This window comes from Brassica napus, chromosome A1 (genome assembly GCF_020379485.1).
Source record: "Brassica napus cultivar Da-Ae chromosome A1, Da-Ae, whole genome shotgun sequence".
NCBI classification, from domain to species: domain Eukaryota; kingdom Viridiplantae; phylum Streptophyta; class Magnoliopsida; order Brassicales; family Brassicaceae; genus Brassica; species Brassica napus.
Genome location: NC_063434.1, coordinates 1,972,341 through 1,988,797, shown reverse-complemented (window position 1 = coordinate 1,988,797; position 16,457 = coordinate 1,972,341). Strand labels below are relative to the sequence as shown.

Genomic DNA, 16,457 nt, shown 5'->3' with positions numbered 1-16,457 from the left:
GTGAATCTAAGAAAATTTGTTGTACAAATTATGGTGCTTTCTTCGTCCACTATAATGATTTAAAATAATATATATTCATATAAATAAGTCAATATTTGTTGTTTTTTTTGTAAGATGTTAAGATTATCATTTTCTGAAAGGTTACACTGATCCAAAGAGATTAGTTTGTGGAGCTAACCAAACGAGGATTATAGTGTTTACTTTGGAAAAAGTAATAGGTTGAACGATAGATGGCGTGCGTGTTTTTTCACATGGAAATCTGCACATATATTAAAATTGTAAGATTTGAATCATAGAGAAAATATAGTGTATATGACTGAAGTTGATTCATTCCGAAACTAAAGATGGCTAAAATTCTTCTTTGTCAAAATGCATAGATGTGAATCTTATGTGAATAGAGTTCTCAATTGCTTATAGCAGTGTAATAAATTCCGTGTGTAAAGGAAAAAAAATGTTATATAAGTGAAAACAAAAATTATGATTTTTTTCTTGTGCCTATAGGCTCTTCGCAATTTGAAGAAGAAAGAACATATTGTGTGAAAATCTTTGGCTCGGTCAAATTTTATCGATTTGTTTATAAAACTGTTGTTATATGATTCATGTAAATTTTCAGTGTTGATTTAAAAGCCCAAGAAAACCCATCTATACTGACTTTTTGATTTTTTTCTGTGATTTAAATTTAAAAAAAATAAAACTTTCGATAAGTTATGTAAACTCAGAACAAGTATTTAACTTTAGAAAGCATTTACATGTTTCAAACTTATAATATATACATATATAATGTTTAAAATTATGTATATAAAACCTGTATAAAATGTGCTTAAATATGTTTCTCTTCTTTAATGTGTTAATTGTACTATATATAACATTATTTTAAAATTTCAAAAAGTTTATGTCACATACAAAAACCATCAATAAAAAATATAATTCTCCATCTACAACCAGAAAAAAGAAAAACTATAAACATATAAATTTAAATTAAGATAAACTAACATTGGAAAAACAAAAAATTAATGTAAAAGAAACAAACCGACAAATAATATTATAAATAAAATAAATTTATAAGACACAATCCGCGCGAAGCGCGGAAAAAATCTCTAGTATAATTAAAGGGATGTGAAACTTATCCTAATTAATATATTCATACCCATATGAAAATGGAAAGAAAGTATGTCATGTGGAAAATAGCCGTTACCGACTACAATAATTATTATATACTAACTTAATAACAGCTTTGATCACACGACTCATACGAAGGAGGGAGGAAGAAAAACAAGAAGTGAGAGTAGTTAATTAAACTACCCCCAAGAAGCTAATTATGCCCATTACATATTAACATGGAAGATCAGGGACACAACAAAGATGAGTAGAAAAGATAGAGAAGAATAAACTTTTGGTTCAACTGCTCCATTATCTTTGCTATCTAATTTGTCTGAGCTCACATATTTGTTCATTACTCCTGTACTTCCTGCTCCTCCTCCACCTCCAGGATAGACGCAGCTGTTATAACCTATACAAATTCAAATTCAAGATATGCAAAGCCAATTAGCATTAATTTTCATATTGTCAAAATGACATTAATGTTGTCTCTTTCATATAGTATATTTTCAGACCAATCCTAATGCAGTTCAGTGATGTAGTCTTTGTTAGGGTGTGAGAAAAACTTACTTGGGTTTTGGGAGGTGATTGTTGCGGTTTGAGAAAAATCACAGTCTGTAGGCTTTTTAGGAGATTTTTGGAAATACATGTTCATGGCAAAGGCTGCGTGTGAAGCCACATTGTTAGGCTCGAAACAAGCTCCTCCTGGTTGTATCGGCCCACAGTCTATTCCTTGTCCGCACGCCCAATCCAAGCTCGCTTGCAACTGCTCATCCGTCGCACCATTCCTCGGTACACACCACCCCGTCGACGTCACTTTTCCTGATGGCGTCTGATTTTATAATACAATACATAGCCTCCTAATGTAAGATACTTTATTCCAAATAATAACCACAACTTCTACTAAAATGAAAAAAATCTGCTAATATATAAACACACAAATGTCGAATAATCGGAGACTAAATCATTTTTGCGTTAGGAGTAAATGATATATAATGATTTTGCCCTTTACATGTTAAGTTGTAATTACTATTTTCCAAATAAAACCATAGCTTTTGCTACTGTAAACAAAATTATGTTCTTTTGTTAAATGTAAACACAGTGTATAATTCAGTAATTAGGAGCCTAAATGATTTGGGAACTGGGATTAAGATTAAAATTATCTAACCTGACTACTACTGTTGCTGCTACTACCGCTACTCTTGGCAAGGCCTGCATCATAGGCCATGGAAAGATCGGTTTTGAAAAGCCCAAAGGCACGTTCTGAAGATGGTCCAGGCTTTAGATTCTCGTCATAGAGTGCGAAGATGTAAGTGTCCACGGACTTCCCAGGCATGAGAGGTGTGCCAACCATTGACTTTAGATGAGCTATTAAGTTTCCGTTGTATGCTTTAGCATTATCCACGCTCGGTCCAACTTCGTTTGGGTCTCCTCGTGAAGGCCATCCTGTTTCCGCCACCACGATCTCCACCTTCTCGAATCCAACAGATTTCAAAGCCGAGTGAACCGCATCTACCTGCGAATGATGAAACAAAGAGACTGTAACGTGTCTTGCAAGTAACGACAAATTTCTATACTACTTTGTACGAAGACACAACGCAAAATGACCTGAAGAGACGCCGTTTTCATTTTCTCTTCTATTTTTAAGCTATTTTATTAATTTTTGTCAGTACACCTTACGTGGAATTGATGATGACTAATGCAACCAAATGTTTCACGAAACATCTAAAATAAGTAAACAGCTAGTGGGAATCCAGCCTGTCAGACAAATCAGTAAACGGCTCACAACGAGTTATTCCCTAAAGAAGAAAATTATTACAACACATGAAATATAATACAAGAATTAACCTTTTAATATTACAAAACCAAATCAGATGTTTTCTAAAAAAAATTGCGTGGAAGTAACTAAGAAAGTGTAGACTGAGAGTGAGACACATACTCGCATGGACCCGTATCATCCAAAGTGAACAACTGTCTTTTGTACTACGTACAATAAGAATATAGATTCTTTCTAAGTTGTAAAGTAGTGACAGAATAAGTTCCTTTCTACAATCTAGTGCAAAGAAAATCATATACAAAATAAATATATATTTTTTTTTTTTGAGAAATACAAAATAAATATATTTAAAACCAAAAGTTCAAACTATATATGCTTTGACGCGAATACTGCTAAATTATCATCTTGTAGTGTCACAACAAGAAATTACTTGAAACTAACCGACCTAGTTAAACTATGCTTTGACGTCTAGCTAATTTTGCGTCAAGTTTAAATTAGCTACCAAACACACAATTAAACTGATTAGTTTCAGACCAGACTCGTAAAAGCGTGTGGCCCCAACTCTAATAAATTTACCTGAGCATCGAACATGTTCATGTACTTGATTCCGGTGTTACCGTCAACTCGACCCGGGTTAGGCTGGAAGAGGCAAAACGCTAGCGTTTCGGGTCTCGTGTCACCTCGATAAGCGAAAAACGGGTACGGGTTAATAGTGAAAGGCGAACCAGTGTCGCTTAGGAACTGTAGAATCCCCTTTAAACCGGCTTGAGAACCGGGCGCAAACGAACCGGAAGACGGCGGGTCCGAGCTACCAAGCACCGTCATCGAGTGCACCGTCGACACCTTTATCTTCCCGCCGAGCGACGCCGCCTCGAGTGCTTTTTGGACGTTTTGCATCGCCGGGAGTAGCTGGTTCACTAGATTCGGATCGTTCGACATCAGCACCTGCAACAATGAACCGGTTAATTTTTTTTTTTTGTAACTTAACCGGTTAAGATTTTGTAAAATTAAATTTTTTTTTTTTATAAATTAGAGTAGACCGGACCTCGTTGCCGATGTTGATGAGGATGATTTTGGAGGCGGGGTAAAAAGGGAGGACGTTGGAGTTGATCCACTGAGAGGCGGCGTTAGGATCGGCGGCGAGGTAAGGAATGTCTCCGTTACCGGCGCCGATGACGATGCCGATACCGGTTCCGGCCAAAGCTTTGATGATGGCGGGATCGGCGCCGTAGAGCCTCACTTTCTCGATAGAAGAGGACTTGAGGAGCTTGACGGTTTCCGAAGGCGGAGGGAGGTTGTCGGCGACTTGGCCGATGTTAACTCCGATGAATGGCTCTGCATCTGTTGAGTAAACAGAGAAAGAAAAATTAAGGTTAGACTGAAGAGGAGTGAGGGAGGGTAAAAGCTACGTCGTATTGAAGAAGGATACTTACGTGAGGAAGGGAAGTGAGATAGGAGGACGAGGAGGAGAGAGAAGTAGATGGAGATAGCCATGATGGTGAAGAAGGATGAGACAGAGATTCTGTGAGAGTTTTTATAAGTTGATTAAAATAAAGTGGTTTTTTTTTTACTGTAACGGTTACGTTGTAGAGAGACGAGTTTCCGAGAAAGACACGTCTGTGCTCGTTTTTCCACAGTCCACGTGTTGACTTGTATTACTGTCTGAAGTGTAAGTCTTCGGTCTTGGTCTACTATTTTGTAATATTATAGGGGACAATTGTTGGGATGGTACAGTTCATGTCTAACTCAATATTATCCGATTAGTACGATATTGTCCATTTTGGGCCTAATTAACAAGCCCGCATGGATTTACTTTTTGGTTTACATCCCAAAAGGTCTCGTACTAATAGAGTTGGACATCTATTTATATATTAGACACTCTTTATCTAATTCTCCAATATGGGACTTTTTTGTTATCTCACAACAATTCCGGTAAGAACTTGTTTGTATTACTGTCTGAAGTGTAAGTCTTCGGTCTTGGTCTACTATTTTGTAGTATTATAGGACAATTCCGGTAAGAACTTGTTCTGCAAGATAAGTTTTGAAAGAGAGCTTTTCTTTGTTTGTATTACCAAAAATAAAAATTTGAAATCGCAAATTATTGACTGTTAAAGAAAAGATTCGTATCAATACTCTCACCATATTACAAGTTTTACTGTCCAAAAGCAGGTTCGTGAATCCGATGTAAAGTCTAAAAAAACTTTTAAGCAATGGTTGTAAAAAATGGTCAAAGTAGGTAGCATGTAGGGCTCATAAGTACAGAAGAATGGTTGTGACATTTATTAATATCTCTCGTAAATTGAAGAGAAGAAGGATGCTAAATTTGTGAACATGCGCATTAGTTTCGTGTTTATGTAGCTTGATAAATGCATATAGGTTTTTTTTTTGGATCAAAAAATGCATATAGGTTTTTATCTCATAAAATGCGGATGGCATGATTCCCCCTTTTCCATGCTAATTCCCAGCATAAGTGTATTAACCCATTCTTCACGTTTCAACCCCCACCACCTCCAATTATTTCTAGCTTTTTGGTGATTTCACAAATTTTCAACTCAATTATTATATACGACTGTTAGGTTAACTAAAGCTTCTATTCGCATTTTCGAAAGCATTTAAGACTTTTCCTCAAGATTTTTTACCAGCGCTCGAATAATTTCCAAAACAAAACGACCAAGAAAGTTGATAATACATTAATGTTTGCATATTCCAAGAATAGGACCACAGCTTTTTGTATCCAGGATTTGTTCACATTTTCATCAGCAATAATAACTCAGAAAAAAGTATGAGCGCACCAAAAAAAAAAGAAGGAAAAGCCCAAATCCAATCCAAAACCCCAAAGACACACAAAAGAGAAGATGATCGAGATGACAACAAACAAACAAACAAATGAACCTCCAATCCCAAAATATAGAGACAGATCAACAAACAAACAGTTTCAGCTCTATTAAACTCTGAAGAAAACGAGTTAAAACAAGACCTGATATTTAAGCAAAATCCAGACGTGAACAGAGATTCCCTTTTAACTTAGGCACCTGAGTGCGAGACCGGTGTCGTCTCGAACTTCCCTTCGGTGAACACATGGTTGTACTGTTGCGGCAGTGCATGTTCCACCTACAATGTTGTGAAAGTAACACTATGAGAATGATTCCTTCAATGAACAGTCTCCCCTCAAAAAGACTTATATAGTTACGAACAGGGGAAAGCATACCCAATCTCCATCAGGGGAAGTACCAGGGACCATTACATTGATCTCACTCGACTTGGCTGTTGTTATAGCTGTCTCTAATGAGTCTTTGTTTAGGTATAACTGACAGCCAGTTGTGTTGTCCACAGAAACTGTGGGAGCTGAACCCTGCAATAACCACATATGACGTAAAAGACAAAAGGAAGAGCATCAGTGTCTCGAAAAGAAACTGCAGACATTATAGGGCTACATCATAAGATTGTTAAGCAAAAGCGATTGTCCTTATAAAGATATATTTTCCGGCTATTAGAAAAGCTATAGATGATAGAAAACAAACCTGACATTGTACTTCTACGTTGGTGCAATTCACAATCTCAAATGCAGCAACAACATCCTATACAGAGATGTTAGGTTTTACATGATTAGAAATCAAATAACTTTATACTGTTGGAATGTAAGAGGAAACAGTATTATTCCACTCACCGTGAAGACAACACCCATTTTGGTGCATTTGTCAATGGTGATGTTATTGACTTTTCCTACAGATTATATAACAACAGTAAGTGACTCAAAGATTTTTTTAGCAGATATCGAACTTCTAGGCTGAACTTCGAATGGCGCAAACTTACCTTGTATCTGCAAGACAGAATCTTTGCAACCAAATACATACACAGACTGTTTGGCATCACAATCGCTGATAACCAAGTCCTTCTTCCCAATTTGGTTCTCAACAGCCCACCTAATATGATCCAGTAGAAGCCAACAACCATATTAAAGTATATCTACCATAGCTTGTATTTGTACCATATAAGTTATTTGTTAGAAAAACCCACTTGCGACCCATTTGAAGTTCCAGTTTCGGTGGTCCAGTTTTCGAAAATGCTGGTTTAGTTGTACGAGTTTCCTTCTCAATGGAACTCACTGCTCCGGATCTATCAGCACGGTTCTTTGTCTTCATATCATCTGTCACTTTTCTAAGACCTGGAAAGCACAGAACAAGAATAATAAACTATTTTGACTCACATTCCAAACAGAGATTGCGCCAGAAAACATGAAGACATATACAACGTAACAACATACCTGAGGTCACAGCACCAGAGCTGAGCTGCTGGAAAACAGCAGACATGCCTTGTTTCTGGTTTGACGAAGATGATGGCTTTGAAGATTCAGAACTGAAGACCGGTGCTGGGGGAGGAGCAGGAGCACCAGGTGGACCCTTTGCAGGAGGAGCACTAGCAGGTTTCCCTGATGCATTCCATACAGGTCCCAAAGCGTAATGACTTTTAACATAATCCCTTAAACCAGGCAAGTAAAGTTCTTTCAATGCTTTAGCCCATTCCACATGATTCGCATCTTTGTTTCGGTACTCCACCAAAACCTAAAATAAGAACATATAGATCACATAATTAACAGAGCACCAAACAGCAATTTAAGGCTTACGCAATCTGAATAAGCAATTGTTATCCATAATCTCCTACTATAGAAGGAACATATGAACGCATAGGTAGAGAATGAAGATTAGCTATCACCTTGTTGTTGTAAAACTCAGCCATCTGCCAACTTTCTTCCACATGAGCGATTGGCATGCTCATACCTTGCAAAGGAGAAGAGCCAGATTACATCACAATTAATCATTTTCACTGAAGACTACATAAAGTATTTTTGACGACCCGTCCCGTGGACCCCATGGCAGGGCACCGACGCTAACCCCTTACAATTGATCTGCAGGTCACAAGGACACCAACAACCTAATTATGGAATCAGTGAAGGCTCATAATTGAGGGGTTGGGGTCGGTGCCCTGCTGGACCAGCCTTGGGGCCCACTGGGCGGGTAGTTCGCACGGGGCGGGTTGGTACAGTATCAAAGTTCAATCTGCTTTACCACAATCTTTCCCGGTGAAAGCAATCCAAGCCAATGCAGATAAACTATCAGAAGCAGCCTTCAGGTGATTGAAGAAATCAGACCTCCTTCCCTGAGTCATCGCGTCAGCTTTCATCGTAACATCATTCAACGGCTTGAGAAATCCAGCTAACCCAGCCATATCAGGCTTCTGCTCTCAAATCAAAACCAAATCCAAAAGATCAAAAACCAATCCAATCCAATCGCACGATAACGAAGTTTATCATTCATCGATTACACCTACCTGAGTTTGCTTGATGCGAACGAGCAGATCCTTCTGCGTAGCGAACGCTTCGGCGACGATCTTCGTCACGTCTAGAACAGGTCCACCGATCTTCTCCGCCGCGCTCATAGCCCTGCCAACGCACTGCGAAATCAGATCTTCGTAGGCCAGGATCGACGGATCGGAGGACGCGGCGGCATCGGTTCCGGCGGAGAAATCTCCTCCGCGGGAAAGAGTAGTAACTCCTCCTCCTCCGGTGCTGGAGATCCCCTCGAGCCTCGTAACCGCAGCTTCCAGGCGCTTGATCAAGCTCTCATCCATCTTTGTTCAACAAACAGAGTTCGCACCAGATCTAGATGAAAATCGAATTAAAGTGGATTTGATTTTTTTTGCCTTTTGGTGATGGAGAAGTCAGGAGAATATGTGATGCCACGTGGCGACTTTTGGATAATTTTACTAATCGCAGGTAGTGGAGTGGTCGTGGACTGTCGGATCTCTAGAGCTGGTATATTTGCTTGACCCGAAATCAATTCGGTTGTTATCGGATTAATGTAATCGGACCGAACTAAACCACAATAATTATGGTTTAAGATACAGTCCAGCTTTAAACTCTTACTAATTCGAATACCAAAAAAATTACAATTTGGTTTTTTTTGCTCACTGGTTCGATATAACCTTTAGGTCTATTGTCTTGTCTATAATTCTCCATGTGCCCAAGCAAAGCAAAAGATAAGAAATGCTCTATGGTGTTCATCATGTATAATACATATATGATATATTTACATATAACAAGCCTTAGAATTTGAACTCCACTCTCATGTATCTAATTTCACTTTTGCTTTCAACTCGAATCAATCTAAGCAATACTCAAATATAGAATAAACGTGGAGACATATCTATCAATCTGGTTGTGTAGCCAATAACATCAACTTTCAAGTGGTCTCCCTGAAACACCGTGATGATGAGCATTCTTGTTTGTCTGGACTGATCTGTGTTCCTGTGATAAATAAGAGGAAATAAACATACAAATCTCAATAAACATGTTAGAGAGGTGATATCTTTTAGCTTTTGAGACATACAGGACGGAAAGGGAAATCATCAGCCTCAAGCATGTGGATGATTTGTCCCATCTTTGGCCGTTTGCTAGCATCAAGGTCTATGCAACGCAAACATACAAGCAACGCTCTTTTCAAAGCTCTTGGATGAGGTTGTGGATTCTTGATTTTAGGGTCTATGATTTCTTCCCCACGTCTGCTTGCAACCATTCCTTTGAACCAATCCACCAAGTTCATCTGAAAAAATTTCACAAAAAAATAACATTTACATATTTTCTTGTGAGGAAAAAAAAAATGTTTGTGCAAAGTCCTTAATATATTTTGAGCTTACCTCGCCAGGGGGTCTTGAATAATCGACCGGGCTCCTTCCTGTTATAATCTCCATGAGAAGAACACCGAAACTATAGACATCACTACACTCATTGAGCATGCCCGTACTTGCATACTCCGGTGAAACATATCTGCACGAGAAATATAAAGAAGTTAAGTTTAACGATGTCAAGAAATGAAATTGAAAGTAATAATATGCTCACCCAAAAGTTCCCATCACACGAGTTGTCACATAGCTCGTTTCAGATCCTAATAACTTGGCCAAACCAAAATCAGACACTTTCGGGTTCCATTTCTTATCGAGCAAGATGTTACTAGACTTCACATCACGGTGCACAACCTTCGGTTCAAGCCCTTCATGTAAATAGGCTAATCTGTTCATCAAAAGCCAAGGTTTAATAAAAATGCCAATCGATAGCTAGAATACTGATTGACAAGAAGAAACTGCACGCACCCTTTAGCTGTTCCAATGGCTATCTTCATGCGGATATCCCATGTGAGAGGACTCACTGGACCTACATCACCATGCAGCCACTGCTCCAAGTTTCCATTATCAATATATTCATACACAAGCATCCTAATAAAAAAAAACAAAAAAAAACCTAAGTTCCGTTAGAATATTTATGAATTTAATTGGTACTAATTCATTTTGAGTTTGTTTGTTTTGGAAACCTTTGAGCAGTGTCGGCACAATAACCCATCAGACCAACCAAGTTCTTATGTCTTACTTTCCCAATTGCTTCCACCTCAACTTTGAACTCTTTCTCTGCCTGACCTCTGAAGAAAGCAATGTTTTACCATCATTTACCAGATTCATTTTTATTATATCTAAATCTCAGCTTGTTGACAAAACAAATACAATGAGAGTAAAAAAGAAGATAGGTGGTTGTACTGCAAAACCAACAACCTGATTCTGCCAAACCTAACAACCAATATAAATAGATTTCTACAATCTTGCTACCTAAATAGAAGATCTATCCATATTTTATTAATTATAAAATAAGTTGGAACAATGAAGTGACCAAACACAGAAAGCAAACTTAGCAGATTCTTTTAGGCTATTTGATTCACTGGTATATCATTTTCCAGCTAGCTTTATACTAGTAAGACCATCTCATCACCTAAAGGCAAACAACTAAAACAAAAGAGAAGATAAAGACCAAAAACAAAAGGAAAAGATTAAAGAAAAAATTAATAGAGAATAAAGAACAAAGCACAACTAATTAAATAATTAATGTTTACTCTAAACATTTACCAAGAAAACAGCAATATACAGTTCAATGGTAGCAAAAGTATGTACTTGACATATACTAAGAAGAAAAAAAAGAATGTCGATAATGGTTACACCTTAATAATTTCATTTGATATATTAAAAAGTCAAAATCTCAAATAACTAATGCGGAGAAAATGTTTTTTTCTAAACAAAACACTTGTCGGAAGAAAATATAAAATAATGTTTTCAAAAGCTTATTAAATCCAAGTACCAATGGAGCCTTGACCCCAGAATTACGGAGTCCGTGAAACGGAGTAAATGAGAATTGTCAGAACGAGCAATAATATTAAATACAAACTCAGATAAAAGATCTAAATTTTTCAAAATAAATCTAATTAATCAACGAAATGATCTAATCTAATCTCAAGTTAGTAACATTTCGAAAACTTACTTATTGTTAAGTAGATTCTTTACTGCAGCGACCGAACCGTCGGGGAAGTCAGCTCTATAAACGACACCGTATCCTCCTTCTCCGATCACGTTCTCATCGGAGAAGCCACGCGTCGCAATCTCCAGATCCTTCAAACCGTACCATCTTCCCCAACCCATCACCTCGGAACCAACGTCGCCGCCGCTCGAAGCCACCGACATATCATCGAACCCGCCGCCCGCTTCCTTGCTCGTCGCCTCGGCGACCACGACGAATTCGTTTTCGACTTTCCTCATCGACTCGTCGCAGTTCAGATACTTTCCGACCGTCTTGATCTCCGTTGTCTCCTTGGTGACCAGAGGGATGGATCCGGAGCTGTGTTTCACGCGCATTCTCCGCGCGCGTGAGACTCGGTTCAAGCAGACGAAGAGGAAGATCAAGAGCGAGATCAGCAGTAGGAAGACAGAACATATCGCGACGACTAAGTAGAGGTTTAGGCCGAAGATGGTGGATTTAGTCGAGAACTTGTGAGAACCCGAGTCGCTAGAACCAGACATGGCGAGAATGGGACTTGTTAACGAGTTGCTTTCTGTAAGAAAAAATAAAAGAAAGAAACGTTGGGAGCAGAAGAAGATAGCTTTCAGGAAAACGTTGCAAAGTGATTTAGACAAGACGACCGCAACGGGTAGTAAAAGCGAGTGTTCTATTAAGACATGGGATTATCGTTTTATTACGAGAATGCCACCCGACTGTGCTTAGAGCATCTCCAAAAAGGAACTCTATTTTGAAGTTTCCAAAACTTTATATTTGAAGTTTCAATGTGTTCTTCTCCAAAGGTAAAACTTCAAACCTAACTTCAAAATTATTTATATTTTACACTATGATCCTTATGTTTGTCATAGTTGATGTAAATTCATAAAACTTCTATAAATAACTAATACATATATATAAATATTACAGAAATATTAATTAAAAAAAAATCTTACACTAAAATATAAAATTATAAATAAAAGTACATAATTAAATATTAAACTGCAAGCAAATATTACATTATTGCATAAAATTATTTCCATAATGCTCCCATATATGATCAACTATTTCGAAGTAAGAAATGATTCTCTTTATTTTTTATTTGTAGATTACGAGCCAAAAATTGTTGAAACCGGATATCCTCATAATATGTCTGCTGATAGTTTGATATCATCAAACGAAAAAAATCCTTGATCTTTTAAACGAAAGTACAACAAGCAGGGAAAAAGGTCATGAGATGATTGAATTACGACTGCAAAATGAAGCAAAAAAGTTAGCTTTTAAAGAAATAAAAGAGGAAAATAAAATATTGCTAAAAAACTTAGCTTCTATCGATGACGTTAATATTCGTGAATACATTCGATCTGAACAAGAAAGAATCATACGAAAAATGCGTCAAGAGCAACAACAACAATCATCTTCGGTTACACAAAATTTGTTGAACAATATTTTGGAGATTTTGGAGGTTCCGGAGCAAATTTACCAGACTATTAGTCTTGTTATAATATTTAAATTTGAGTAATAATTATGTCTTCATGTGTCTTTTTAATAAGTTTTTATTATGGTTTTTTGTAATATTCTTGTTGTTTAATTCTAGTTTTAAAATATTATAAATCTTGTTTTAATTTTTTTTATTTAATTTCATGTGTAAAACTTAAGTTTATATAACAAATTTGAAATATTTATGAGATATAAAAGTTTTAAGGATTAAAACAATAAACAAAAAAAATATTTAAGAATTATAAATATGATGTATAATTGTAAGGACCAAAACGCAAATAAAAAGATGAAACTTCAAATTTGAAGTTTTGAAGTTTTGAAATTCCTTTTTGGAGAGCAAAAAACTCTATATTTGGAGTTATAGAGTTTCTTTTGGAGATGCTCTCAGGCTAAATATCTCGACGCTCAAGGAGTATACAGTACGCGAGTGTTTACAACTTACGCATGTAATATTTGTTTATTTGTCTTTCGTATTTGTTTTTCGTAAGACTGTAATCTTCATTCGTATTTTGATAGCTGGATTCCATTAAATCGTTAATTGTACGCCGTTCCTAATCAAAATCGATTAATTAATGTTTAAGCATATAATGTTTGGTTTGTTGCTCCGGCCTATATTATTAGACAATAATACCAGTATTTTTTTCTTAGGGATCTTAAAAGAATAGAGCTGTTTTTAAATATATTTTCTTGAATTCTCTCGAGAAAAGATAGCCCATTTCCCAAGAATGAAAATGTTATATCTCGTAGTAATGGGCCGATTCCGTGCAACATAATAATAAACTGCAGAACAAAATATGTGGGTGTCAACGAAAAGTTGGGCCTAACCCAAGCCCATTTTCACGTAATGAAAGATTCCTTTTGTTTCCTAGATCGATATGCAGGCTTGAACAAGCCTCGTTGATAAAAAAAAAACGACCCAAGTAAAAACTTCTTCTTTTACTTATCGCCAAAAAAAAAACTGTTGAAAATTAAATTCAAGCATTACTATTGACCATTGTTGTATTCATGCTGGAGACAGAGCTGTGATCAATTCGCTAGAGAAGAACTTAGACCTAGCACCGACAGATGTGGAGCCATCAAAATCAGTTACACATATTTGGAATACTTTGGTCTAGCTCAATATGGTATGAATTGGCATGCATTGATGCATAGAGTCAACATGAAGAATGAAGAAGGTAAATAAAAGTTTGGCAGATTGCTTTAGGGCCAGAGTTTAAATTTGGGTGGCTCTATGCAATGTCAAGGTTTCAACAAATAAGTCACTCTCACTGGGAACATTGCACTGATAAATATCCGGTTAGAATTGATTCTGATTCAGCTAAGCCATATATTCGTGTCCAAAAACGGTCGGTCCTAGTTAATGTATCTGAAATGACACCCTTTACGCTCTCTTTCTCCTTAGGCTATAATAATTTGATGGCTACGATGTTTTCTCTTGTTCGTTGTAAATAAAGAATACATCGCTGTTCTAGTATTCAATTGTTACAACTGCGATTTTTCTTCGAATGAAATATATAACGTCATAACCTGAAACAAGTAATTAAACACGCATTTGGTTAGAAAGGTGTGGTCAAACATCATCAGCCATGTGAACCGATCCAATCACGAAATCCAACACTCTAATATCATAAGTCGAGTCATTCATTTTCTTCGCTTGAAGTATTTGATCCAAGAAGGAAACAATTAGTACAAACACATCGATTAATATATTTTTTTCCTAATTAAGTAGTTGAAAAAAAAATCAAAATTTAAGCATTTAAAAGACTAAATCAAACCACCTTTTGTAAAATAAAAATAAAAATTAGTTACATTTTGAACAAGATACTCTCTCTTTGTTATCGAAAGTAAGATTTTCTAAAGTTTATTTTTGTTCCATAAAAATAAATTTTTTATATTTTTAAAGTACTTTTATATACTTTTGAAAAATTAATTATAAATATCTGAATTAATTAAATTTTATTAGTCAATAATTATTAAAAAGTGTATTAAAATAAATGATAAATTAAATAGTAAATATTTATTATATTGTTAATAAGTATGAAAATTCTAAAAAAAACCTTATCGGGAGTACTAGATTGTTGTATGATTTTGAATTTGGAGACATAAAAGAAGGGCGCCCATAGAATTCAATAGTATACTTGAATAATGAGATATTAATGATAGCTGTCAGAGAATTGGAGCAATCCCCGAGGAACATACTTCAGCAAAAGAATCACCTTATCTATTTATGCATATATACCTACGTTCGTGTATTCCTAGTAAAACTTTATAAATCTGCTCGGGTTTTCAACACATCCACCGAATCTTGAGAAGAAAATTATTTTCCTCCTTTTGTGAAATTAAATTTGAAGATTACATAATTCATTTGCAACACCAAATGCTTTTACTTTTATTATAAACATGGGTTGTTTCATTTGTTTTACTTCTGCTTGCTACTAAGCTATGCAAGACTAAAAATAGAAAATGTAAAATTTTGCATTGAATTTTTCTTACATTATAAAATGTATCTCTTTTCGAGTGGATACTAGTTAGTTCTGATCTTGGGCTAGTAGTTCACATTTCTTGAACTTTAGATAGAATATATAGATAGTTTTTTTTTTGTAAATTTTGTATAGTTTTGATATACAGAACACTTTTACCTTTGATTAGGATCCCATCATATCCGACCAATATTTGGACCCCCTTATTATTGTTCCAACTAATTATCTACATTTGATGATCTATAGGAGCTTCCCCATATAAAACTATACTACATATTTATACAGCTTTGTGATTTATGTCATGATACATCACACACATATGTTTTGTATAGTAATTATAGCGTGTACTTACCTCCAACTCAATACACCAGAAACAAGTGTCGACATATACGTTCATGCATGTAAAAACATATATGCATGTATATATATTACAGAATGGGGAACCCACATATTAGGTGTGTATCATTACTTTAATAGTGTATGCATGAATAGTATGATAATGAAATAGCCTTCATCTTCTATGGACTTGGTCCGAATTCATCACATCAAAAAGCAATGACCATTTCTTTATTTCAAACAACTTTATACCCTCTCCCCTTTCCTTATCTACTAACTCCATTTTTGTGTTTGAAAAGCTTGATAAAATCATTGGATTAGACCGAAACAACAAAATATCGGATTTTATGTTCACATGAAGGGTGTTCCAGTGACTTAAATAAAAGGTGGGATGAATAGAAATATTTGAGAATCTACTAAACCAAACAATAAGTGACATGCTTTATTTATGAGAGGTCTTTTTCTTGGAAATATATTTGCTGACTGGTTTTCGGTGAAAGTGATCTAAAGCTAGCTTTGTGAGAGTAATTTATGTGATGGGTCTTGTAAGCCACATGCATTCAAAGAGCATGGCTATCACGTGGCACCCTCTCTTGCGCCGTCTCAGTATTAGCCAATCACGATACACTAAGCCAATAGAGGATGGTCATCAGAAGCAGCAGGAGCGATCTGAATAACCAGATTCAGAAAACCTCTTGCGTCATAAATTCATGTGAACAGTGTCTCGTTGCCAAATACCAGAGGTATTAAAACGACCTGAGTGTTATCTTAATCAGATGTATAATGGTTTCAGTTTTTGTACTTGGCTTCTAAGATAACGTGTAAGCGAGTTTTTTTTCTAGAATATGCACTGATGCGGCCGTATTTGATGCGTATTGGCGCTCGCGCTAGATGATGACCA

The 16,457-nt window shown here is 36.1% G+C and overlaps 3 protein-coding genes across 3 annotated transcripts; all 3 read right to left on the bottom strand.

The window, feature by feature from the left end:
- Nucleotides 1-1,178: 1,178 nt before the first annotated feature.
- LOC125608658 (glucan endo-1,3-beta-glucosidase 7-like) lies at nucleotides 1,179-4,509 on the bottom strand. Its single transcript, XM_048779095.1, has 6 exons — nucleotides 4,309-4,509; nucleotides 3,921-4,216; nucleotides 3,452-3,820; nucleotides 2,267-2,614; nucleotides 1,669-1,930; nucleotides 1,179-1,510 (listed from the first exon to the last, which is right to left on the bottom strand). Exons 1-6 carry the CDS (start codon nucleotides 4,367-4,369, stop codon nucleotides 1,326-1,328), a joined length of 1,521 nt encoding a protein of 506 aa, XP_048635052.1. The 5' UTR covers nucleotides 4,370-4,509; the 3' UTR covers nucleotides 1,179-1,325.
- Nucleotides 4,510-5,543: 1,034 nt separating this feature from the next.
- Nucleotides 5,544-8,589, bottom strand: LOC125608661 (cyclase-associated protein 1). Its single transcript, XM_048779099.1, has 10 exons — nucleotides 8,204-8,589; nucleotides 7,942-8,110; nucleotides 7,589-7,653; nucleotides 7,140-7,437; nucleotides 6,893-7,040; nucleotides 6,689-6,798; nucleotides 6,543-6,598; nucleotides 6,397-6,453; nucleotides 6,084-6,227; nucleotides 5,544-5,986 (listed from the first exon to the last, which is right to left on the bottom strand). Exons 1-10 carry the CDS (start codon nucleotides 8,501-8,503, stop codon nucleotides 5,900-5,902), a joined length of 1,434 nt encoding a protein of 477 aa, XP_048635056.1. The 5' UTR covers nucleotides 8,504-8,589; the 3' UTR covers nucleotides 5,544-5,899.
- Nucleotides 8,590-8,911: 322 nt separating this feature from the next.
- LOC106355721 (probable receptor-like serine/threonine-protein kinase At4g34500) lies at nucleotides 8,912-11,866 on the bottom strand. The gene is made up of 7 exons (XM_013795642.3): nucleotides 11,232-11,866; nucleotides 10,240-10,344; nucleotides 10,022-10,144; nucleotides 9,771-9,941; nucleotides 9,569-9,698; nucleotides 9,262-9,474; nucleotides 8,912-9,179 (listed from the first exon to the last, which is right to left on the bottom strand). The coding sequence occupies exons 1-7, from the start codon at nucleotides 11,765-11,767 to the stop codon at nucleotides 9,108-9,110; spliced, it is 1,350 nt and encodes a 449-aa protein (XP_013651096.2). The 5' UTR covers nucleotides 11,768-11,866; the 3' UTR covers nucleotides 8,912-9,107.
- Nucleotides 11,867-16,457: the final 4,591 nt, after the last annotated feature.